This window comes from Hyalella azteca, unplaced genomic scaffold (assembly GCF_000764305.2).
Source record: "Hyalella azteca isolate HAZT.00-mixed unplaced genomic scaffold, Hazt_2.0.2 contig17406, whole genome shotgun sequence".
NCBI classification, from domain to species: Eukaryota; Metazoa; Arthropoda; class Malacostraca; order Amphipoda; family Hyalellidae; genus Hyalella; species Hyalella azteca.
The window spans coordinates 219,822-245,583 of record NW_025947190.1 but is presented as its reverse complement, the minus strand read 5'-3'; the positions used below and the strand labels follow the sequence as shown (position 1 = coordinate 245,583).

At 39.0% G+C, this 25,762-nt stretch overlaps 1 protein-coding gene across 1 annotated transcript in view; it reads left to right on the top strand.

The window, feature by feature from the left end:
• LOC108682692 (neural-cadherin) overlaps positions 1-25,762 on the top strand; it is a 61,494-nt gene that overhangs the window by 13,900 nt on the left and 21,832 nt on the right. Inside the window, exons 6-16 of the mRNA XM_018171913.2 lie at positions 181-344; positions 2,076-2,285; positions 3,684-3,863; positions 10,965-11,040; positions 12,619-12,731; positions 13,529-14,045; positions 15,151-15,398; positions 17,481-17,638; positions 20,967-21,129; positions 21,375-21,830; positions 23,780-24,110. Of these exons, the coding sequence (XP_018027402.2) occupies positions 181-344; positions 2,076-2,285; positions 3,684-3,863; positions 10,965-11,040; positions 12,619-12,731; positions 13,529-14,045; positions 15,151-15,398; positions 17,481-17,638; positions 20,967-21,129; positions 21,375-21,830; positions 23,780-24,110 (2,616 nt within the window). The remainder of the gene's footprint in view (positions 1-180; positions 345-2,075; positions 2,286-3,683; positions 3,864-10,964; positions 11,041-12,618; positions 12,732-13,528; positions 14,046-15,150; positions 15,399-17,480; positions 17,639-20,966; positions 21,130-21,374; positions 21,831-23,779; positions 24,111-25,762) is intronic.

The window sequence follows — 25,762 nt, the reverse complement described above, 5'->3', positions numbered from 1 at the left end:
CGCATTCTTCTTTTCCGTTAACGATTTGAATGGAATGCTTTTTTAAAAGCTTTAGACGTTTTTAATTAAAACTTGAAGTAAAAGTGACAGAATGTTCATTAATTAATTTGAAAAATTCCTACTCAACCTCTAAAAATGCTTTCTCACATTGACATCACTGCACACTTATCGACGGCTCAGGAAGTTGCACGGTGGTGGTCGAGGTACGTGACGTGAACGACGTGCCTCCTCAGTGGGCACGTCGCGAGTGGGCCGTGTGGGCAGTAGAGGGCCAGCCCGCTTCTGCCGTCCTCGCCACCCTCCCCGTCAATGACCCTGACCGAGCCAACGAGCTCGCCTTCAGGGTGAGTGAATGTGTCCGAATAGGAGGACCGTGTGATTGCCTTTAGTGAAAGTGGAATGTGTTGAGTGAATGAGTTGAGAGTTGTGTGGACGAGTTAAGCGTTGAGTGAACGAGTTAAGCGTTGAGTGAATGAGTTGAGTGAGTTAAGCGTTGAGTGAATGAGTTAAGCGTTGAGTGAATGAGTTAAGCGTTGAGTGAATGAGTTACTGCAGTAACTCATGACTATGGTGAGTTAATATTGAACTTTATTTTCTGAATATACATCAACATTGATATAACTTCTGACGGCGTTCAGTGAATTTCCTACTGATTGAGCTGAGCATTCGACAGCTTGAGTGCATGTATGTTCGACTGCTTTGTGTGTAAAGCGGACGAAGTGAACCTATAATGTACTACAGTTTGAGTGAATTTTAGAATGGGTGCACTAAATATATCATTGTGTGATGCTTGTTCTGAACTAATATGATTAAATGTCTATAGTGGTTCTAGAAGAAGGTCTCATTAAATGAAAGGAACATTTGATTTCTTATGTGAATGTACCGGATTCAGGCTTAATGCGAAAAGTCAGCAGCGCTATTTGAATTTTCTGTTGCTTTTAAATAACGTCTTTATGATACTCATACACCGAATATCAGTCAAAGTTTAGTGATTATATGAGTTTAGTAAATAGGTTAGTTCAGTGACAACACATAGTAAATTTAGAGGTCTGTTAATTGATCATTATATCTTTCGGATTTTTTTTGACTGATTTGTGAGAAGCTAGATGATGCATTTTCACGAACCGTCGCCATTTTTCCTCATGGTTGACCTTTTCACATCGAGGATCCGACTAAATCACATAATGCATGCATCAAATTCTTTAATTTTTTCTTAATTCATTCGTAATTGTATCAAACTTGGAAAAAATTTCTTTAATTAATTAGTTTTCAAAAAAAAAGAATATTTACCTAAACTCTCAAACTCTGTCTGAGAAAATCTACGGGAAATAGTCCAAGCATTCAACTTACTTTTACAAATGGTCACATTTTGGATAGAAGTTCGAGTTCTACTACTGCGCTCTTATATATGTTTAATGCTAAGCTACTGTCATTTTATGTTTCTTATGGCTTATGTGATGCAAATTATTGTTAGATTTGCAAATTATTTTTTATGTCTGGCCCAATCGTACTGATTAAAAGCGTCGTACTTTGCTTACTCGCGCGCGAAAAAAATTTCTAGGGAATATTAACGGCATATTATTGCAATGATCTGCTTAGAGCTAATGCTCATTCAAGGTAGAGTTAAGGTAGTAGAGGCTCAAGGTAGAGTTTAGTTGGCTCTAGATTTGTTTTATTTCTCACGGGCATTATAAAAATTTTAGGTTCAATGTGTAGCAGTCTCTTCGTTAATGGGGTTTATTTTTGCATTAATCCCGTGTCAAGATAACCACATTAAAATACGTTGTAATGAAATAACGAGTCAATTAAAACTAATGTGTCTTCATCATTTTGTGTTCGTCATGATTTTGGAAGAATCGACTAATCAATGAGGGATTGAGTGCAACTCTACTTGAAGTTTTTGAAAATGGATTCATAATTCAACAAAAGAACTCGTTGCACGTCCTGCAATCTATGAAGGTTTTTCTGTCATTAATCATTTATGTCAGGTTCACTCATTATGAGAATTTTTCCTCCGACACGTACTTTTTGACGAAGATCAAGGCTCATCGCCGCAGTTTTGTGCCTCACTGCAGGTTGTACCAGACTCAGGGCCTGGGTGGCAGCTAGCGCAGTTGACGCCTCAGGTGGAGGGCGCGATGCTCGGGGGGAGGAGGGCGGCGGTTCTGAGAGTGCGCGAGCCTCTGGACTACGAAAACCCGCGGCACCGCGCAGGCATCAGCTTCAGGGTACAGGTCACGGACCAGGTGAGCCTGCCTTGTGTTTCAGCCAGCCTGCTGTACCAGGTGAGCCTGCCTGCTGTACCAGGTGAGCCAGCCTGCTGTACCAGGTGAGCCAGCCTGCTGTACCAGGTGAGCCAGCCTGCTGTACCAGAGTCATCATCTTGCATCGAGACAGCATTGAATGCTACTATTAATTGTTCAAGTATCAATTGCTGAAATGCCAAATTTGATTTGAGGTAAATTTGATCTCAGCCTCTGATTCACCTTAATGAGCAACGATTGGCATTAATCCGCCGTTTCACTAAGGAAGGCACGATGAACTTTCTCGACCGACGCAAGAGCGACGACTGTCAGTCAATAAGCAGATCCTCGAATCGTGCCAATCAAGGGAGTTGATGGAGCGTAATGAACCAAGGATGAGATGTGGACGCCAATTGGAAGCGTTGCTTGGTGTTCATGGCTTATTGACTTATTAATGCTCCAGTGCCGGCCGTCTTGAGACCGCCGGGAACTCTAGCGCTATCTGCTCCGAAGAATAAATTTTACTGCCCAAATTGTTTAAATTTACTTATTTTGCCAAAAAAACTTCTAAGCAATTTAGAAGAAAAAATTAATAAAAATTTAAACGTTTATTATGCTAAGCGCTCTAAAATGATTTGAAGAATATTAGATTAATGACTGCCAATGAATTGTAGCTTAGTTTCAGACGTCGAGTACAGTCGGACTGATAGCGCTGATGGCATGGCAGGCTTCATTTGATCCACAGTGGTGCTTGCCAGCTCTTGAGCTGCGCTTCACTTCCAACCGAAGAGATCAGGGCGCTAGAGGCGCTTCTATTAGAATTGTCCCGGCTTCTGTTCCAGGAGCGCTCATCGCTTCGATTTATTTCAAAGCTCGGCTGTTGATCGTGCAAACAGTAATTTCCCAGAACCTTTGAAGCAGTTTTCAGCCAAATGAGTTCGATCAAGTATAAATATGGTCGGTGGGTACAGTACAGGTACTAGCTTCCCTTCGCGATTAGTTTTGGTGTCACGTCGCTCGTGTGAACTGAGCATAATAATGAATAGTATTTTAAGAAATAATTATCGTGTATGTAATATCAATTAACGTGCACTTTTGGATTGAAAAGGTGGAAATTAAGAAGTGCTATTTATTTAACCATTCGGAAACTTATAAAAGTTCTGACAGTTGTGATAACAAAAATATATATTCTACTTATGCAGAACTAGTATCGCTCAATACTTCTTCAATATTGTTTCTATTGTGCTACTATGTTCAGTGTTTAATCCAATACCTTTATTTCTATTAGAACTTACAGATTCTAAGATTTCCTAAACAAAATTGATCTTTACAGAATGGAAAGTTTACTCAAGTCAAGCACCATCGTATGCAACATTGTTGTATCTTCCTCCGCGTTGAAGTAAGTTTTTTTTATGAGAAAGAAATTTGGCGTGCGCGCAGGGCTCGTCGGGCTGGAGTGACCACGAGCGCGTTGGTGAGGCTCGCGTCATCCTGCGCGTGCTGGACGCCAACGACAACGCGCCGGTGTTCGTACGGCAGCCTCCCCACACGGTCACCGTCAGGGAGGACCTCCCCGTGGGCAGCGTCGTCGCCACCCTGCCTGCTGCAGACCTCGACGCTGTGAGTCTCTTAGTGTTTGCTGCTTTATTTAAGTTGATCCTGAGGTCCTCTTATAAAGTTCTTTCTTGTACTTACGCGTGTAATTTTATAGTTATTTCTCGCACACACTCATTGTGTAATTATATACTCTTGGTAAGATGTTATTTTTATTGCAATATTTCAATAGTGTTCTGTTATAATTTGTAATTAATGTCCGATATAACGTTATTTTCGTCAATATCCTTCCAAGTGAAATGTTATGAAAATATGTTAGTTTCGGAATAAGAAAAGGTGAGAATTTTTTTCTGCAAACAAATTAGGACAATAATTCACGTCATTTTCTCTTTTGTATCGTTAATGCAACGTTTAAATCTTTAGTTATATCGTTTGCTGCCGGAATTGTTCACTTATGCGCTATTGTCCTGAAGATGGAGCTTATCTTCCTAACGTTTGTGTGAAGATATGATGAAATTTGTTTCATTTAAAATTTTCATTTAATTCTTCACTTTCCCAATAAATAGTGATTTTTTAGCAGATAATTTCACTTTTCATGGTGATTTTTCCACGTGATGCGTGATTTGTCAGAAACCTCCAATACGTCTGGTACAACGTGACGTCTGGAATGTTGATTGACCGATTGGAATGATGCCAAGGTATACAGGGCGTCAAAAGTTTCGGGGATTGGGAGCTAAGAAAGTATTTTTTTCTGGAATATCGAACTTTTTAACACGGATGTTCAACTTAGAGAGAACTTTGGCCGCCTTGCTTTCAACGAATACGAAGCCGGACCTGGAGCTGCCGTATTCGACGAAGCGATGCGTTTTTTATGAGTATTTTTACATTATTTTTTTTCGAGCATTGTAAATCTTTTGCCTTCTCATCCCCTGAAAAATATCATTCAGAAAACTTTAAGGTTTAGCTACCACTTCCGGTACTTCCGGTTTACGTATTTTAGAATTCATGCATCAGTATATCTTCAAAAACAGGCCTAGTCTGAATTCAGCTTTTAGTTCTTATACACTTGAAATTGTCTATAGATAGCTGTTGCCTGTTTTTTTGCTTGTTCTTTTATTTGTAAATTTAGATTTTATTTTATTTTTTAATTTTTACTGTACTAACTACTGATTGCATCTGCATTCGAGAATTTTCAAACTGACGTTGGTGCTGGTCTCCGAAAAGTTTTCTAGGAAGATGGTATGGTACTTTGTTTGGAAATTTTCTTTGCTTTTAATTTTTCAGAAAAAAATATCTATGTGCATTCATGTGAAAAACTAAATTAATGTTCTCATAGACATTTGGCACGCAAGCTCAATATTTTTCGATCAATGCTATTTACAAGAAAATTTATCAACTGATGGAAGCTAAATTTTAGCCTAGAAATTTTCAACGTTAATTGAAAAATTAATTTTGGAGTTAGTTATACATAACTTATTGTCGGGTATTTATTGATTACAGCTGACGGTCTATGAAGTAAAAATTTATCAACAAGAAAAAAATAAACTAAATTAAATTTTGAACGAATGTTTTCATAGCCTCTCTGTTGTCCGAGATTTTTGGTGCCGGGACTCAAACATTTAAAGCGAACGAAATATTAACAAATACCTTTACGCGTACACTTTTTCACCAATTCGGACTTAATTCTGTGAAACTGTCCGTTGCACAGCTTCTCTGATTTCAGTGTGTGACGATTGATTTATCAATGAAGAATCTCAATTTATGTAGTTCATTTTACAGCCAAGGTTCAGGCCGGTGATTGTACTGCGTAATGCCACTGTTGGTTTTCAGCAAGGTGTTTTTACCCTTGTTTGTATCTTCGGTGTCTTAGCAAAATGGAATGAATTTCTTCATCTAGAAATTGAACATTTTGAGACTATTCTGTGTCTTAGTCCATTTCAAAGAATTTTGAGGAGAGGACTATATCATTTATATTTTAAATTCTGCTAAATGAACTACTAGATCCATTTTTGAAACAGAAGTAATTGACGTAGAGCACCGAGCATGTGTGAAGTTAAAATAATATTCTAACGTTAATTAGGATAATTTCATTGCAGCTGATAATTCTAAATAATAATTAAAAGGCTGATCATTCTAAATATGTTCGTGACACTAAAGTTCAAATGACTAATGCTAATATTTAGACTGATTTTTTCCAGCCACTGTTTTTATATGCACCGAAGGTGAAGAAATTCGATTTGGCAGGTTACTACGCCCATTTATCATGATAATATTCATATAAAGTTTAGTTTTTCTTCATAAAATCTGTCCCGGAATTGATTCGAGTGAGCGCTTTCATTGAGGACGTTGCTGACGTCCGTCTTCATACGTCTTGCTGATGTGACGGTCGGCAGCTGGAACACGGACTAGTAATATTGCGATGTTTGGCTTCCTGCTTCAAATACTTGCAGCAAATGTGATGCATTGCCCCGGTGCGCTCACGCCTGACTGGCCTACGAGTCTCGTACATGGAACATTCTACGCACCAAAGAAATGCGATTTGGTATTGACGAAAAATCCGAAGAAATGTCATGTGCAGCAATATTTTCTTTTCAAGCATTGTAGCTGTATGAATTTAATTAAATTATAGTGCGACAAACGACGGGAGTTCTTCCTGACATTAGAAGCGAAAAAGGAACCGAGTTTTGAATTGAGCTAATCACTGGAAAGATTTACAACAGAGGTTCAGCGATGGACAGAGCCGGGTTGTGCAGCCACTCTCCTGACAGAGATTTGCTTAATTTTATACACATGTGTCGTTGCTGTATATCATGGAACACGCCGATTTGCGTTAAGCTCCTCCTGCAATGCTCGACCAGCGACTGTATGCAAGAGAAAGCATGTGATCCGGTCATGGAATATGCATTGGTACATGCGTGCCCCATTTGGATAGTGGCGTGCATCCGGGCCCCGGGTTACTTTAGTTTAGTTGGTCCTTGCAAAGCCTTCAATTACATCTCCATCGGAAAATGTGCGGGACAAATTTTAAGTTATATCGGTTATGCTGGCTATTCCTTTAAGATCACAAAATCTCTTTGTACAAAATCTCTCCTTGTTATATAAAATAAAAATAATGCTCTTTATTTGTCAAATTTACCAGTAGGTTGATATGACTTATAGTTGAGATATCCGCCAATATAGTTTCCAAACACAGTATAATTTTAGCAGTGAAGTGATCCAAATCTGACGGCAGAAATAAATCACGGTACTGTCTCGTGCGATCTCCTAATCGTTTAGTTGAATTCAGTGTGAAGTCGTGAGAGTAATCTTCTTTGTCGAAAAGTATAATTGGAGATAAATGAAAATAAAATGTAAAATTGCGAGGTAAAACAGAGGCTCAACTGTTGTCACGTTCCCTCGGTGATGGTCTCACATCTGTCGTTGTACGCTAGGTCTAAATTTCTTCTGTGAGAGCTGTTTCTTATAAAACCTGAGAATCTCTCGGTAAGATTAATGCTAATACTACCCTAAAAACGTATGCCTCGGCGCTGCTTTGAATGCAAATTATTTTTCAGATGTTGACGGCTGCGAGAAATCTTGCAACAATTTAGACCAGAACTAAACGTGTTACGATATTGCCAGCGCCGCTCATGTTGGCCCTAACACTTTCTGGAGCGGAGAGAACCGCTAATGCAAATGAAGAGCGAACCAGGGAATATTTATAGGCTACAAGGTTCAATTTTTATTTTTGAGGGTTCAAAGAAAAAAATTAGAGATCTTTTCCTTGCCATCGTCTTGATGTGTAATACCAATTGGCCATTCGTATGCACCCCGCGGCTTGGGAATGCTGACGGCACAAACAGGCTTCCCAGTGTTGCTGCCCACAAATTTTCTGCAAGTCACTCGATCTCAACACTTTCAGTAAAATTGCCAACCTGCAGATTGGATATTTAAAACGCTCTTGTTTAGTAGTATTCATACTTTTTTCTCACAAATTTTACTTATAATATTTGTTCATCGTTCATTATGAAATCCCATTAAATTGTAAGGCCCAGCTCAGGTCGAAGATCGTCACAGCACTCTGTTTTGATGAGAGAAAATGTTAAAATTGTGTAAAAAATGCCGAACTAGGCGTAGAGGGACTTAATTAAGTACAGAGTCTGCCCCAAAAGTGTTATAGAAATATTTATTGAACATTTGATCATCAGATATTAAATATTTTTTACGGCTGGTCAGAATGACAACTTAGATTACAAAATTCTGCATTTATTCTTTGCTCGTTTATTTCACAATGAAACTTTCTTAAAAAAAGGTAATTATTCTAAACTAGATGAACAGTTCAAAAGACTTTTGCTGTAATCAAAATTCTACGGCACTATCAGCGGCCCTCGTACTGTCGACACCTAATCTGTGATACCACCGGCTCTAAAATCTCACTTTATGTCTGTCTGATGAGCGGCAAATGAATGACAAGTCCTTGGGGAGAGCAACATTCACACTGTTTGAAACGAGGTTTTTCACTTTAGTAGGCGACTGAATGACACTGCCGAGCCGGGTTTAGTGTTCAACCCTTTTGCTTCAGCGATCTTTTGGAATTTGAATTGAAAATGAGATGAGAGCGAGGGTATTTTTTGATGCCCAGCCGAACCAGTATCGTAGTCTACTCTGACAGCCGCGGAAGCCGGCATTGGCGTAGTTTACTTTGTCGTCCGGGAAGACAGCATCAATGTAGTCTACTATGTCGGCCGGGAAGCCAGCCTTGATGTAGTCTACTATGTCGGCCGTGAAGCCAGCCTCTATGTAGTCTACTCTGTCTGCCACGGAAGCCAGCCTCTATGTAGTTCACTCTGTTGGCTACGAAAGTCAGCATCGGTGTAGCTAACTCTATTGAATCCGGAAGCCATCATCGTAAGGTCAGTATCAGTTTGGTCGACTCCGTCGCCCTCTGGCGCAAACGTGACGGGAGTGTCATGTAAGCAAAAACGTGAATTAATTATGTTGCTGTGTCTTCCGAGTGTTAACATTCGTGCAAAATTCATATAAATAAATGCTTAGTCGATTTAAAATATTAAACTACGTACTGTCTGCAGAACTATGATAAGACTAGGTGACCCGCGCACTGATTACGTGTGAGCATTTCTATGACGGGCCGCAGTTTTGCCGAAAGATTACATTTCTTCATTGCGATTCTTCAACTCTTGGTAAAACGTATAATACTAATGCGAGAAGTCCCAGTTTCGTAATAGCGGATACAGCAATGCATGGAAGTGGTCACGCCTGACTGATTTTTTCATTTAGAATATACAACTCTACATTAAATATATAATGCTATTGAAGAATTGTATAGTTCGCTGCTTTCGAAGCTAATTCTATAAGCCCTTGAAATCTTCGTCTTTTGATCTTGTTGGTCCAGCTATCCATCAGATTAAATTCCATTGGCTTAATTTTCTTCTAATAGAAAACTTACAATAGCAGCTGCTCCCTAGCACACCTTTTCCCGAATCAGTGAAAGAAACGATTTATCATTTCTGATCAATATCAATTTCGAATCAGTCGTCGAAGCACTCCTGAAGCTGTGAGACTTCATCAATGATTCCCGTTGAGGTTCAGTCCCTCTGAGACCAATAAGCCTGAGTGCTCTAATTTGGGTCTGGCGCTCGGACAAGCCCTTGTTTACTCCACAGTCGACGGTATTGAAGAGCGACATGTATCGGTATAGTATGTTGCGCCAAAATGGTATACGTTGCCTTAAATCTGTACTAAAAAATAAGTTTGGGTTAGCGAATGATTGGATTATACAAGTAACTGCAAACTTATTTAAAATGAGAATATTCTCGCTGTTATGTAGATGGTTGATAGGAGGCTGTGTAGAACCAAAATAACTGAAACTAAGTTGGTAGGAATACATTAAAAATGTTTTCAAAACCTAAGATTTTAGTTCAAGGATCTTGAGGGGTGTTGTTAAAATAACACAGCTGAAAATTTTAGTTTCGAAATAAATCATTCAAAAGGCTAGGATTAACCTAACTACAATTTTGAAAGCCTCGCTCTGCCCAGTTGTTTACAAATGCACATCAGAACATTTTATATTCGTACTCATTACCAAATATTCCATAGGATGTTTCTACGGATTTAAATTGTTCGCACAAGACAAAATAAATAGAGTTTTTATATTTCTATTTAATATAAGTTTGGCCATCATCATTTACCGGAGCACGATGAGGTTTTGAAGTCATCATTGCATATTTTGCTTTCAACGACAGAAGTGTTCAACTGAAAACCACTGCAGAACCAATGCACTGGCTCGTCGAATGCAAATAATACTGTTCTCAACTCTATCGATCTTAGTACGTAACTTTTGATTTTATCTACAGCCTCGAAGCGAATGCGCTTAAGTAGCATACTTTGTACGTTTCAGAAGATGTCGAAGTTCTTTGGCATGAAGAGCAACCCTCTAGAAATTGAACAACCTTCTGGAACCTCACCGCCCAATTTCCCAATATTCGAGTTTTCCTTTAAAAATATGGCCGAGCATAAGTTGCAGCCGAAGTTGGCAGCGCTGTCAAATTCCAGTCATGCTCTTCGTATGTTGCTGACTCCTGACACTGCCAGCTTAGTGAGAAGTGCCCTGATGATCTCGCGTGAAGTGTGATTAGGGTGACTTTACCGCTTCTGCTAAGGTGCTTTATGCCAACTTTGCCGTAAGCTTAATGCCGGTGTGTCTGGCTTTCTTTAACGTTGAGTCTTCAGTAACGACTATCAGCTATTTGTGAACAAAAGTTTCTACTTATTATGTTTATTTTCAACGAGGAACGTTTAATTAGTTCTCGTATTATAGTTTAACTATAAGATTAAGGTGTTGTTAGTTATCAAAACTCATTTCCATAATGAACAATAGATTTTTCGGTAATTACGATGGAGTAGTTGAGACGTACTGGTACTTGCTGCGTACGTTTAACAATGCATATTAATAGAATTTTACGCACTATTACAATTGCGTAAAAATGTTGATAAAAATAAAGGCAGCCGCTGGAGTAATGATCGTTTCGGAAATTTTAAATGCCCTAATATTTATCGTCTAAGGCTAGTAATTAAGAGTTTTTATCGTACAATTACTGTTTATGTTGGCAAATCCAAACGCCTAATTGCTGTTCATTTTCCACCAACCCCCCCCCCCCACCCGAGCAGGGGTCCGGAGGCCTCATCAGCTACGGCGTCACTGCAGAGGGCAATCTCGGCGGGACCTTCGCCGTCGACACGCAAGGTACGTTGGGGACGCAGTGTGATCGCAGCGTCACGAGACCGTCCCTCAAACACCGTCCCATCATGCGCGTGTTCATCAAGTTCCTCTCTAACGCCGGCGTGCGTTAATGAACAAAATATTGCGGTGCTTTCTACCGCTAATCCATAATAACATAATAAATAACGATCCTGATAATTAGTGAGGTTAAAATTGACTTGGAGATGATTTATTGAATTGCAAGTTCTTGTTTGGGTTTGATGTCTCGGCCGAGTTTTAAGTGAATAAATTGGCCGAAAATGGCCATCATGGCACACTCTCTAGTGGAGCGTTCATTTGCATCCCGCCTATGGCTGTATCACTTAGAGTCCAGAGTAGCGACGAATATTTTAACACCTGCACGGCGGTAGATGTAAGTGAATTTTGATTGCATTTGGCGTCGCTCTAAACGCAAGCCAAGAAACACAGGAAACCATAACTGGAGGTAATAAATTCAGGTGAAACTTTCGAAAACATTAAAGTAAAACCTTTGGCTCGTGGAAAAGAGGCCTGAAAAATTGAATAAGATTTCATAAACACTTACAGGAAAAACATATGTAAATAAAGTGAAATGCGTCTTGTTTAGAAGTATTTCCCAAACTATATAGCATTTGAAGGACGAAATACCTGACTTCGATTGATCGCGATGAAAGTTCATGCAGTATAATCATTAGGCTTTCAGCACAGCCAATGCTGATCATCGATTATAACATTTCCAAGGTGGAAATCCGATCAAAATGTTGCTGCTTTTTACAGCACAGAATTTGGGCGGCCGAGAGCTCCTTTGTGAGTGGCTGACTCACTCAAGCCGACCTCTCGCAGCCTCTCAGCCCTGCTCACGGGCTCATCGATTTTGATCTTGAAGCCTTAAAAACTTACTAGGATATTAATTGTTATTTTTCTCACTGCCTCATCTTGGAAATTGGATTGCTGATTTTAATTTCTTATGAGAGGCTGTAAATATCCCACGGTTGGCACGATAGGGCATAAAAGGTCGAAATACTTATGCTCAAATTTCTTATGTATTATGTATACAGATTACAGGGTTTGTACGTGATTGTATTTAATTGAATAAAGAGATTGTGTCGGTTGGTATGGAATTGAAATCGTCTAAACTCTCTTGTGGTAAAGGTCTATCCGATATATTTGTAAAAGAAATAGATAAATACAATACTATAAGAGCATTTATTATTTTAATGGGATAGGTTTTTCTTCATCTTTTCATCCCACTATAGTTACAACAAATTGAATATTATATGTCAGTAATGCTCAGATTTCTCTGTAACGCTGGCTTTCTGGACTCATAAAACTCTGACTTAAATACATTTAATTTAATTAGAATATAAAAATTGACTATATAACACGTATAGTTCATTTTACTTCACCTCTTGTTAAATTTTTCCTCCTTATAAAATATTCATATGTTACTGCGTCCATCCTAGAATATCCATCTTCTTCCATAAGAAAAATTCTGTTAAGTGCCTGAAGAAATGTTCGAGCAAATAAGAATTGGAATTGAAACACTCGAGACTTTGAGCTGCCACAACCCTCCCCCCCCACCAGGCACCGTACGCACGGCGCGCCTGCTGGACCGCGAGACACTGGCCACCTTCCGCCTCCTGGTGGTGGCCTGGGACAGCGGCACCCCTCCCCTCACCACCACCAGCACCGTCACTGTTAGTTCCTAGGATATATGATAGATATGAACGCTATTAGAGAGGTTATAATCCGACAGTGTGGTATATGATATACATGAACCCTGATGGAGCGATTATCACGCGTCAGTTCTTGGGATTTATGATGTACGTTAACTCCGATAGAGCGCTTATAACCCGAATTCTAATTGTTATTCGAATATTTGAATTCGTATGCTATTAAGCTTTTGCGAGATAATTTGAATGACCTGCATTGAGTTGTATCTCTGATTAATTTTTTATGTATATAATTCATTTGATATGATATAACATGTGTTAAATTTATGTATTCATAATTTACTCAGCTTTTAACTTGGAGTATGATTGTTATATCCGGACGTTTAATTACTTGGAACTATTCGCACAAATGAAAAATTGTATCCATCTCCCTGAGGCCATGCTCATTAATTGTTATACTACTTATATTCGAAATGAGTTTGCTGAAGACTCTAGAACGTTTACATATTACTTTAACAAACTGTGGCTTGATCGAACTGTGGGTTGATCGGAAACCAATTCATTATATAATACGCGTAAAAACTAAAATATATAAACTATTTTGGATTGTTATTGATCAACCTGACACTGAAGGTCATTGATAAGCGAAGTAATTTAGCAAAATCTGTTTTAGATCATGAGCGATGGTCCCGCTAGCGGGAACAATCAGAACTCAACGACATTGGCTTGAAATTTTCTAGTCCGCGGAGGTCTTTGATCAGGTGATTTATGAAGCATAGCAGTAGTGCCTGACACGACGAACCTTATCGTTTGCTCCGTAGGTGTCAGTAGAAGATGTGAACGACAACCCGCCGTTCCTCGTGAGCCCCTCCATCGTCTCCATTGCTGTGACTGACTTGAAAGAACGAGAAAAAGATCCAGCGGCTGCCTCCACCACGGCATCTGATATTCAAATGCCATTTGCACCAGACGTTGACTGGGAAAAGCTATTGAAGAACGTTCAAAATATCGGAGGAGATTTTTCTCATCTAAACGAAAAATACCTCGCTTCTTTCACGAGCACGCCAGAACTAAAACGTGAACAAGAACCTGAGCTGAGCAGTATAAACGAAGCAGAAAAAACCACGACATTGCTGAGCTCGGCATCTCCTCTACAAACAGACAGAGGGACACCAAAATTTCCTGTTGGTGAGATCAAAAACAACAGGTTGCTCCTAAATTTGACTTTTGGTGACTTGGACGAGTGGGCAGTGGGAAATGGACCTCCTTTTTCTGTGATGTTGGATCCAGCAGCGATGGAAGACCTGCGCGGCATTGCTAACGTCTCTTTTGCGGACGGTGAGTTTTTACTTAAATGAGTAATTAAATTAATTCTATTATGAAATACTTGTGGAACAATTTCAATTATACCTTATTCTTGCTCTACTAGGAATCGGTGGAATGAAATGTCGATACTGAGCGCTGTAATTAAGATCTGCATTAAGAGCTGGTTGAGTTGGGGGGGAATTGTTGAGGCGAGCCGAGAGTTTGTATTCTTCCATTGGTTGAAGTGTACTCTGCTCTTCATGGAGGGCGCTCGAGACTGAGACTCGTACTTCGACGGGCGATTTATTCACGATTTTGCCATTTTGTAATGACAGAAGAGTCCTGGAAAATTAAGTGCAGTTCATTGACTGGAATATAAGACCCGATCTTACTGCATGCCTAAAACGTAAGAAGATTGCCTGTCCTCTAATGGCATTGTGAAGCGACGGGCGCTTGAAAGGAAGTCCTGAAATTGACAGCCACCGCTGAAATTGCGTCGCTGCTTTCAGGGCGCGCCGAGTTGTTCATAAAATGCCTTCGATTTCCTCCAAATGTGGAGACTCTATAACCCGCCCCTGATTATTATTGGTCCTGCAAGCGACAAAGGGCTGGAGCATGAGTTCAATTTGGCTCAATTAGCACTTGAAAAAAATGGCCTTAGTAAGAACACTCTTCTGTTTTTAAGCTATGGAAACAATTGTAAAATATAATTTAGGCTGAATTTTCGCCCTAGTGGATAAGCAGTAAAAGACATTGCTAATTGATTTATTTGCTAATATCTTACAGACGTAAATTAGATCTTACCATCTCTATAATGATAAAACTCTCCCGTATTTATTCTAACATGCCAATAATTTTATTTCGCTTGCGACTGACAGTCTATTCGTCTAATACAGTCAAATCATTGCTACTACAGTAATTCAAAATGCATTCATTTATAATGCGTTCCAATCATTGCTAATTCATTAATTCAAAACACATTCATTTATAATACATTCCAATCATTACTAATACATTAATTCAAAATACATTCATTTATAATACATTCCAATCATTGCTAATACATTAATTCAAAGTACATTTTTATATAACAATTTCATATTATTCAATAATTTTGTTCACATTATTTGCCACGCAGGTTATGTTCCGTACAGCAGTGCAGCGATGCAGTCTGACCCTCCAAGCAGTGCTGCCGGCAAGGTGGTGGTCGTACCCACGACGGTACAGCTGATGAGGGACTGGGAGCAGCAGACAGGCGTGCTGCTGCTGCCTGTCGTCGTCAGCGACGCAGCTCCTGTCCCTCAGTCAGCTACTGTCACCCTGACGCTGGCTCCACAGAGAACCCCCACCTACCTCAACCGTACCATCGTGCTGACACTCATCAAGGTGGGAGTTGTGTGTCATGCACTGAGAGAATTGAGCGAGGCTTTGTTCAAATAACGAGTCTTTTTTGCCCATGGGTGCGTCAATCTTACCCAGTTCGGCCCGGCAAACTGGCACATTGTGTAACGTCCGCTTTATGATCGTGTTCAGGGTTCGAAAGTGTGTCAATATTTGGAACATATGGCCTTCATTCATTGAAATATGACATTAGTTTTCTGAGTGTAATTATTGTAGGTAATATACAAGAACGTCGAGTCCTGTATCGAATTTTGATTCTAGATTATTATTAATTTAATATTTTTCTGCTTTACCCAGTGCTTGAACCATTATAATTATCTCATCATATTGTTAATCCTTGCAACTGTAAGTCCTGCTTATTTCAGCTTACAATCGTTCTAACTTTCGCATCCATCTAATTTGAAAAGTTTAACTTCCAACTGCGAATTCTCGCGGCGTCGATTTTGCACTTCGTTAAAATATTTCGGTGGATTTTGTGCGAAAATTATTGAAATTATATTGACTCTGGTGCATTGTTGGAATCCCATCAAACTGCGGTGGAACTAAGCTAAATTAAATTTCTGATAAATTGAATTAAGTGTCTGTTTTTTGAAATTGGTTCGTTTAAAGTCTGGATGGAAGCGTCGGTACATGAGTCGATTCAAGCCAATATTCGAGGTTTAATAGGAAACAGCATTTTTTGCAAATCAGCTCACGAGGAAAAACCTTAAATAAAGCTAGATTGAGAGCCCTGTTGCTCCCTACATGAAACTTGCGCTGTTTGCCGATGGATGATATTTCCAAAATGACATCAGCGTTCAATCGATAGAAAGACAACGAAAATTAATACTGCATTGGGATAAGAATGTTTTGAATAACCATGCTTCATTGGATCTGCTTGATCTGCTTGATGATTCCTCTAAGTGAGTTTGAGATCACAATAAAAGTAAAATAAATATTAAATAGTAAAGGCAGTAAAATAATTCACACACAAGCAGTGTTTAATTAACTAAGACGTATCGTGCAACAGTTATAAATCGATTTACACAAGATTTTTACATTAATCTCTCACAGATTAACTAAACCTGATTGCTTTGATTTAATTATCAGCAGACAGAACTTGATCGAGTTTTTGCAGAGAATAATTAATTAAAGCAATCGAATCTTAAACCAGTAAAGGCTTCGTTCAGTCGAAAACTTGTAAAAATTTTCGATCCAGTCTCATAATCCCGCCATGAAGAGAATATTATCCGACATGCCATCTAAACCCAGAAAGCTTTCTCATTTTTATTATAAGCCGAATATTTGTTTATGACGAGCGTCTAGGGCCGTGCAATATTTTGAGTAGAAGTTCGAGTTTCCATTCCCCACATTCGAGTAGCTGGGCTGAGGGAGTCAAGCCGGCCGCAGCTATAAGTTACTCTCTTCTTTCTTCATTTGCACGTCAAAAAAAGCCGTAGCTGCATAGTTTGTCTTTTATAAAGAAGCATGGGCGTACAAGTCTTGTTTAAAATTGCAATCGTGTTGACTTTACTAAATCGTCGTTGGTTCGCGTGCCCTGATGGCACCTGTAAACATGTGTCGTCTTTTGCATTAATCCGCTTAATGCCCTCATTGCGGAAAGTTTGGTTCACCGCAGCGAATACATTTCTCTTCTTGACAGTACACAACAGCAGTAAGTTTTATACACAAACATTGGCATTCGAAAAGTTTGATGTGGCCTTGAGAAGAGAAATTCGTTGCCTACTTCGTCAGTTCTTTTTTTCGCTTCCAGCAATTGGCTGCTCGTATTTAATGCGACTTATCCTACAAATCAATAATTTCATAATTATGTTCTTGAACATTTTAAAACTTTATACATTTTGATTATTTTCTGGCATTGTCCACAGCAATCTTAATTATTTAATCTTGCGCATATTATATTTCTAGCTTCTTCTTGCATTATAGACTCACAATTAAATGAGATTTTTATCTCATGAGTATGGATTCCGTCATAAATTGATTACTATGGATTCCGCATCACATGAATATGATGACTAAGTCTTCATGTATCACATTGTGAATGAATATGAATACTTTGCAATTTAGGACAGCCCCCAGGAGCAGGAGAGGTGTGACCTGGGCCTGGTGCTGGGAGATGCGACACCCGCCTTCGGGGTGTACCACTGGGCGGCCCCCCATCCCTTCCTCTACCTTGATCCGCACACCGGGGCCTTGTACCTACTGCAGGGGGCACAGATGCTTACGTAAGTTTATCTACTAAACTCTGAAATAAATATTTATTTTCTGCTCATATTTTTCATTATTAGTTTCTGAATCAAATTATGTTGAATACCACAATAGACACAAAAAATATTGAATTGTAATTATTAAAATACTACAAAAAAATTGCAGTAGGTATTGGAGAAAGCGTTATTTCTCATAAAGTATGCGAGAAAAAAAAAACAGCTCAGCTAATGCAAAAGACTCGATCTAAATAGTCTCCCGTCTCAACATTCATTGCATGATTCAATAGCAGCGGCTGCGAATGTAATCTATGTGCACATACTCACATCGTTACAGCATTGATCTTAAATGATAAAGATTAGAGTTTTGTGGTGTCTGCATGCATCGTTGCTGCACAAAACTCTTCTCAAAATTCGTCCTGAAATATCTTGAACATTCGTATAGCACTTTTGCGTGAAGAATTATGTGCCGGAAAAGAATCTTTGCCTAATATTTCTGCACTTCTGGTCCAGAAGTGTGCCATAACAAGCATTCCATGCCCATTTATATGCCCTGCAGGTGGCCCATAAGATTTGTGTGATGCATTACAGTTCATATTACAGTGCATTACTGTTCACATTTCAGTCCCTCGCCGTTCATTTTATAGTTCATTTAGTCATTTTATGATGAAAAACGTCACCGTGGTCGTGTTTTTCTCAGCAAGATGCTTGCAACCATTTCGCGCGAACATATTGCAAAGTTTAACCTAACAGCATACGATCCATCCCGCTTTATTAAAGGAGTTATTTCAATTGAATTCCTTATGAAGTTGAGCGATATCAAGGCTTCTAAAGACAAAAATTCCTTTTCATTTCCTACTGAATATTCTTTTGTACATGATTAAGATTTAGGTGTTCTTGAATTGGAACAGGAAGACTATTATACTTACGTAACTGCTCTAACCTGACGCCACTGTGTTCCGATAAGCTGGTATCGTTATGCTATATCCACGATACATGTTATTTCCAGATGAACAGCATAATTTTGATGTTGGTAAAAGGACCAATGAAACTTGAGGTGTTCCCAGGTCCTTCTTTACTTTTCATATCCAATTAACATAACATAGTGAGGACGGCGCTGAAGAGTAGGCCTGAAGTGGCCTGTCGTCGATTCTTGTACTTTTCGTGACTTGTTCACAGGAGATCTAAAATCATGTCATTTGACCGGATCTTTTCAGGACTGACGATAGTTTAAAATAACTACTAAACTTTCACCGGGTTCGATATGGTGCTAGGCACTTCAAGTCTGAACATATATTTTGATTTCGGGCTCTTGCATACAGGTTATAATTTGATATATAACTTGATCGAGCAATTACTCACATGACTGCATTGAAAGGGGACGTACGTAGGGTGATGACATCCCGCTCCATGCGAGCGTACGTCTGAGAAAAATGCTTTGAGTTATGTGATGCTGTCAATAAATATGCTTGATGCTTGTGAGCCCACACGCACTCACTCCATCATTACCAGTCCTTGGTATTATATTGATAATCGTCAATGATGAAGCACCATTGCCAGTTGCATAAAATGTATCACTATAAAATACGTAAATCAACAGAGCAAGCGACAATCAGGTGACCTCGTAACGCTAATCGCCGAGGTTCACAACTATCACGATTCCCTTACTCGGCTTATGAAGAAAGTTTCATATCTTGTAGCGCCGTAATGACTGAGCCGTAACGGTATTTCCATTCATTATTAATTCGACTCTGCGTGAAAGTTCCTCAATTAGGAGCGCCTAAAAGTCCAGCAATGACTGGATAGGTTGCAATTAACTTGCCGTGGGCAGCACCAGCAATGAAGCAGTTTTCAAAGTTTAGGCGAGCCGCTCGTTGAATAAATCAGGGTTATTGTCTCGCTTCACAGCGACGCTTCCCATCCCAAGCCTCTTGATTCTAATATTAGAGGACCTCTAACGTGGTTATTGATCGCTTGTAGGACAGAAAACTGGAGGTAGTACGTCGCACAACCAGGTTACTAATTATATTGAACTTATGGACTGCTTATTAAGCATGACGAAAAATGCAGCTGGAAAGAATTTTCACCAGTTTTGTATAATAATGCAATTTATTTTTGAACCAAGATTCGTATAATAATTTAAAAGCTCTAATTGTGAACTATCCCAGTGTACTGCGATTTGATCAAAATTGAATAAACTTGACGTTTCATTGAATTTCCGTACAAGTGTAAATAAAAGATCAGTGAGGAACGATAAATTCTGTGGTTGGGTGAACTGCAGGAAAATTGGAAGGTAAAAGTACAAAAATTAGGGATTGATTATAATAATATTAGAATTTAAAGGAATAAGTCTCTGTACTGTTAAGATTGATTCTAGTTTCAATCTTAATGAGCATCCTGTGTTGAGTCAACAAGCATTTGTTGATATCGAACGCAGAGTAGAATAGTGAAGGGATTGGAGGCGGCCACTCAAAACGCCAGCATAAATTTGTCCTATGCGAGCGTCCTGTCTAGACGAATGAATTGTTCCATATTTGTTCAAAATTGATTTCAAGTTAGAAACGCGCTCGGGACAGGATATATATTTTGTGAGTGTGACATCCAACTTGAAAGTGAATTATGATGAACGCGCGCATTAATAAGATCATGTCTGCAATTAAATGTTGATTGGAAAGTATTATTTTTATTTCACTTGTTACTAGAATTCAATTTAAGCGTTCGACAAATTGTATTGAATTTGAATTAAATTTCCCGCATTTGCCGTTACTAATGAATTTAATTTAGGCTCTGACTCTTTGATTTGGGTTGTAATTGTGAACTTGTAGGACGAGAGGAGAAATAGCCTAGATTGTGTATAGGAAGTGAGATGGCATAGAAATTAATGACGTAGAATAGAAAGAAAAAGGAAAAGAGGAAAGAGAAAGAGTTACAAAAACCCATTCTTGGGATCGACCAAGCTGGCACAGGATAAATCTAAGCATAAATTCATTACGTAAAAGTGTATTGTGTACCTGTGATATATCTAAAGTAGACTTGCATCTGCCATTTTTATCACATTCGTTCCGTAACGCGTTTCTACCGAAACTTAGGCATGTAGGTCATATCCACATTACCTTTATTTTCATTTACTTAGTCTTCAACAACCATTAAACGCATACGTTTTTGCAGGTGAAACCAAACTTTTATCCCCAGGAATATTTGTAACAAAATTTTGTCGTATTGCATTTATATCCGACATTCAGTGGCTCTCAGGTTGGCACAAATAATTTGAAACGTTCTTGTCCTCTACCGGAAATCAAGTTTCATAACAAAGGTGGCTTCGAAGTAAGAGTTTGTTTGCCTGTGTCAGGTTGTCAGGTACGCTGGTAGTGCAGGAGGCAAGTGCAGGAGCAACGGTGCAGGTGGGGATCACAGTGCAGGTGCGCAGGCTGCATGTTGGAGACCTGCAAGCAATGATCCCCTTGGACATCGCGGCTCCCCCGAGAAGCCTCTTCTCTACCGCCTCCCTCAACGTCAGGGAAACTACATTGTATAACTAAAAAGTTCACTAGGCATTCATAATGCTTTCGTGTGGTGGTTAATAGCAAATAATTGATCCTAATTAACATTTTATGATCTAATCATACTTTAGAATTAATTAAAAACGATGCCTCACTATAATAGGTTCTCGATTCAAGTTGATCAACAAATTTTAAATATAAGTGTGTTGAAAATTTCATATTCTATTTTATGAAATATTGAAATTATATTCTCTCAGGAGCCGCTGACTGCCTTGCGGAAGCTGACGGCGTCCATTCAAACCCTGCCGCAAAACTTCGATGATCTGGAGCGTCTTATTGACAGCGGAAACAAAGAAAGAATTAGCAACGGCGAACAGAGCAGCAATAATAGCAGAAAAACAAATTTGAAAACTACTGTAGACATCAGTGGACGAGGCGTCAAAGGTAGCAAAAAGAGCGGCAACAGTAGCAGCCGCGGCAACAGTAGTAGCAGCAGCAGCAATATCAGCAACTCCGCACATCTCAGGACAATTGAGAGCGGTACAGAAGACGTCTGGTATGAGCAAAATGTCGTACTCGTCAGCGTCGAACATTTACTGGACGACCTCGAGACGAAAGACCAACCAAAAACCGCAGATAAAACCAGACTATGGCTCGCGTCTGACAGTAAATTTCTGAAGCTCGGAGTGATGCTTCACGACAGAAGAAAAGTGGTGAGTCGTTTAGTATGTTATACACGGCGGCGGAAAGCCTTGCTTAATATCATTGCAAAGTTACTGCTAGTCGACCTCTGTCCACACTGTGGCCGCCTATCTTCCGCCGATGATTTAATTTGGGTGATGTAGTTTCGTGAGCTTGCCTGATGTGTGGGTTGTGGTAAAGAAATTACCTTGGGATTACGAGAACATATTTCTTAGGATATAACGCAGCATAAACTGTTTATTTGCCCGTACTCATATTTCACTTGATATCAGGACGACTAATGAAATTCCCATCTAACAGGGCATTTATATACACTATTGCCGCAGTTGGAAAATCATTTGTGAATAAGCCAGCTCTAAGCTTGAATTACGGAAACTCATTTATTGTGCACTCTCAAAACGCGTGACGCAGAAATCGCTTCATTAACCTGCCGATTTGTTCCCTTGAATAGAGAGCTTCGCAGAAAAATCCCGACACAATTACTGTCACTGCAGGTGATCGATGGCAATTGCATGCGAAGTCATAATTCTTGCAGAACAACAAACCGACGGCTTCCGATTTATGTGCTTGCTTCAGACGCCTTCTTCTTATTCCCTGTATTCGCCAGTTACCTTTAAATCACAGTTAATTTTGTAATAATTACTGTACTTATTTGCGTTACTCATCTGCATTCATAATCATATATGACGGAAACGTATGAAAAAGAAAGCGTTATTTTTCCTCGGATATAAATGACTGAACAGAAACTCCTACGTGTTTCGTTTCAATGCAAGACAAACACGCTAATCAAATTAATAAATTTTAATGACTGTTTGAATATTATTTTAATTTTGCGTTTTTATTTTGCATAAATTCAAAAGTAAAGTCAAATCAGCGGAAAATATCTAATTCTGATAATAAATAATTCGGAGGCAAAGCCAACCAAAAACAGCAGATATAACCAGACTAAGTCTTCTATGCGTCACATAATGAAACCGTTCGAGGACCAAATCGTAAAAATTGAAAAAGAAACAATCACAGTAATATTGTGTTACAAATGGCAATATCACACTTATAGGAGAGTATCTAATAATGCACATTAAAGAGTATGAGTGCTTCTCATGATGCACTTTCTGGTAACACGATAACTCCGAGCGGCTGAGTCGATAGAATTTCAAGCTGGTGTGAAGGGATCAGCTTCCATGCATTTTCTGACTTTGAAAATGTTACACGTGAGGTCTGTGAACAACTAACCCCCTCCCTCTCTCGTTGCATTTCAGTTCTGAAATGTTCAGACAATTTTTCGGCACGGTCTTCCAAAGGCGAGCTAATGGCTGTTTTTCCTGAAGAGTTTCTTACCTATAAATTAGCCTCTCGAGCATTAACGTATTTCTCTGTCGGGATTTCTGGAGGAGCAGATTCAGTTTTTTTCAAGGTTTTATTACTTTGAATAATTATGAGCAGACAGATTTCATATCTCCCTTGAGCGAGATTGTGGGCCGTTTTTTATTTTGGCTTTTGCTCATTGTATTTCCCTTGCGAAACACAAGTGAAAATTATGAGCCTCCTATTTGTGTAATAAAGCGCTGACCTTTTTCGTTCTAAGTGATTGGCAATTATGGTTTGCAGGCAAATGACTTTTTGGAATTTCGAAAAACAATAACAAAACTACACTTTTTGTGTTGCTTTTGACAATTAACTTTTATAGTTTTGGCTTCAGAAATAATTGTTTTCCTATAATACGTTTAACTTAATTGCACCAAAAAAAAAAAAAAAATTTGCTAAGTGTTGGATAAATTTAGTGCAATTTCCTAAAGTTCCTATTAATTTCGGAATCTCTGTAGAACGTAACTATTTAGGTTCTTTATCTGTAAACGTCGAATGCAGTGGAATGTATATCGGATAAATATCTAGCAACTAGTTGATATCACACCGTGTGTAGAATAAAATAACTCCTCCCTTTTGTCCTCCGTTGCAACAGCTGTCATCCGTGCTACGTGCGTCAGTGACGGGTGTAGGCATGTCAGAAGTTGGCGGGTGTAGCCGCGACGTAGGAGGTTGCGCGTGCTGCTGCAACAGCCACGTAACACTCGACGGTCACGTCTACACAGACGTGTCAGCCGCAGCAACATTGGTCAGCCCTAGGTTCGTGATCACGTCTTACTGTGGCTGTCAGCCAGACGTTGCTCCCGCTAATGCTGCCAATCAAGCGAAAAAGCATCCTGCCCGAGGGGAAAAAGTTGCCGGAACATCAGAAAGTTTTAAAGACCACGATGCCTCGAACGATCAGCGAGAAGTGACAGCGCACAGAGGTGAGAGCTTCGCTAATGGCCTGCAGCATTTCGTGTTGTAAATAAATACAAGATATAACTAGGTTTTAATACGGAACATTTAATAGGATATTAGGGTACATTTATTTGGCTGTCACTGTAATGTTTGAATAAACATAGATAACATAGATATATAAAAAAGTTATAACGGGAATTATTACATATAACATATTATAAAAAAGATATGTATGAATAAAAAATATTAGAATTCTTATGATGATTATTCTGGAATAAATTGAAAAAAACATTTAATTTGTATTTCAAAAATAGAGCTGGAGATTGTGGTGAAGTAAATTAAATTTAATTCTATGTTAGTTTGAACTTTCCGTAATTACGTTCATTTTCTGAAAGGTGTACTAATTTTGAGCAGTCGGCGCGCATTTACTGAGGCATAGTGGATCGCATTACAAGTATTGGGCCAAAAATATTCCCATAAAGAGCGGGGTTCAGGCTCAATTTATTACTCACTTTATCACACATTCACGAAAAATCTTACTTCATACAGAAATTTAGATTTTATACTACCAAATTACCAACTATTTTTTAGCTGATAAATTTTTCGTTTTACTTTTAAATGTGAAAAGGGAAAATGTTGGCTGAGGTTTCGTGTTATGATCGTGCAATTTATATATACACGATACGGTCGCCAGCTAACTGTGAACGCGGCTGGAAAAAGAAACCTTTTCGGAAGGCTTAGCGCGGCAGGTCTCATAAGCCGGCCTTGAGGGGCAGACTAATTCTGTGAATTTAATGAAAAGCCTAACAATTAAGAAGCGCTACTTACGTTGCCGTCGATTATGAATTTCAAAATTTTGTAATTTTTCAGCGTAAGGATGGAACAAAATGAAACCTGGACAGGATTCAATTAATTGTTTCAATTAATTGTTAACACGAAATTTGAAAATTTAACTTCAAGCTTTGTGTGCAATATTTTATTAGTACTACTGCATTATGGAGCAGTTTCGTGATGTATTAGCAATTTCAAAATTTGTATTCGTTTGTATTGGGGCTATAAATCTACATTAAACTGTTCATACATATACTGTTTTTATTGTGTTGTGTTGATCGAATATATCAACTACTTTTTTCGGTTCGAGACTATCTATATCTATAATTATGTATTTATGGTGAATTTGGAATTACTTTATACTTCATTCAGATGAATTGAAGCCTTTAAAACATGCTATCCAAGTAAACAGCTGGCGTAATGAGTAACATAGTCCGCGTCAACACCGTGAGCACCGACACTGGCTAATCACATTTATTTCTTTACCCTTTTAACCCCACATGACTCCATTCTGGCATGCATTCAGCTGCAGAATTATTCATTCTTCCATTTCGCATATGCTCTTGATGCGGTGTGCACCCTTTACGCATTTTTGTGTTGTACTAAATGTATGAAATCATGAAATAATGGTAACTTTCCGCAGTACATGGGTAAACCAAGTTCATGACAATCATAATTTGTTGTCGGGCAATGAAATAAATTCTATCCTGGGTAGCTGTTTTTGCGCACTTTGGTGGCCACTATGGGGATTGGGGACTGCTTGTGTTGCGATCACACGATGAATGAATTAGTTCATACGTTCTTTGGAACGCCACGCATTTCACTTAGCTATGTTTTGATTTGAATT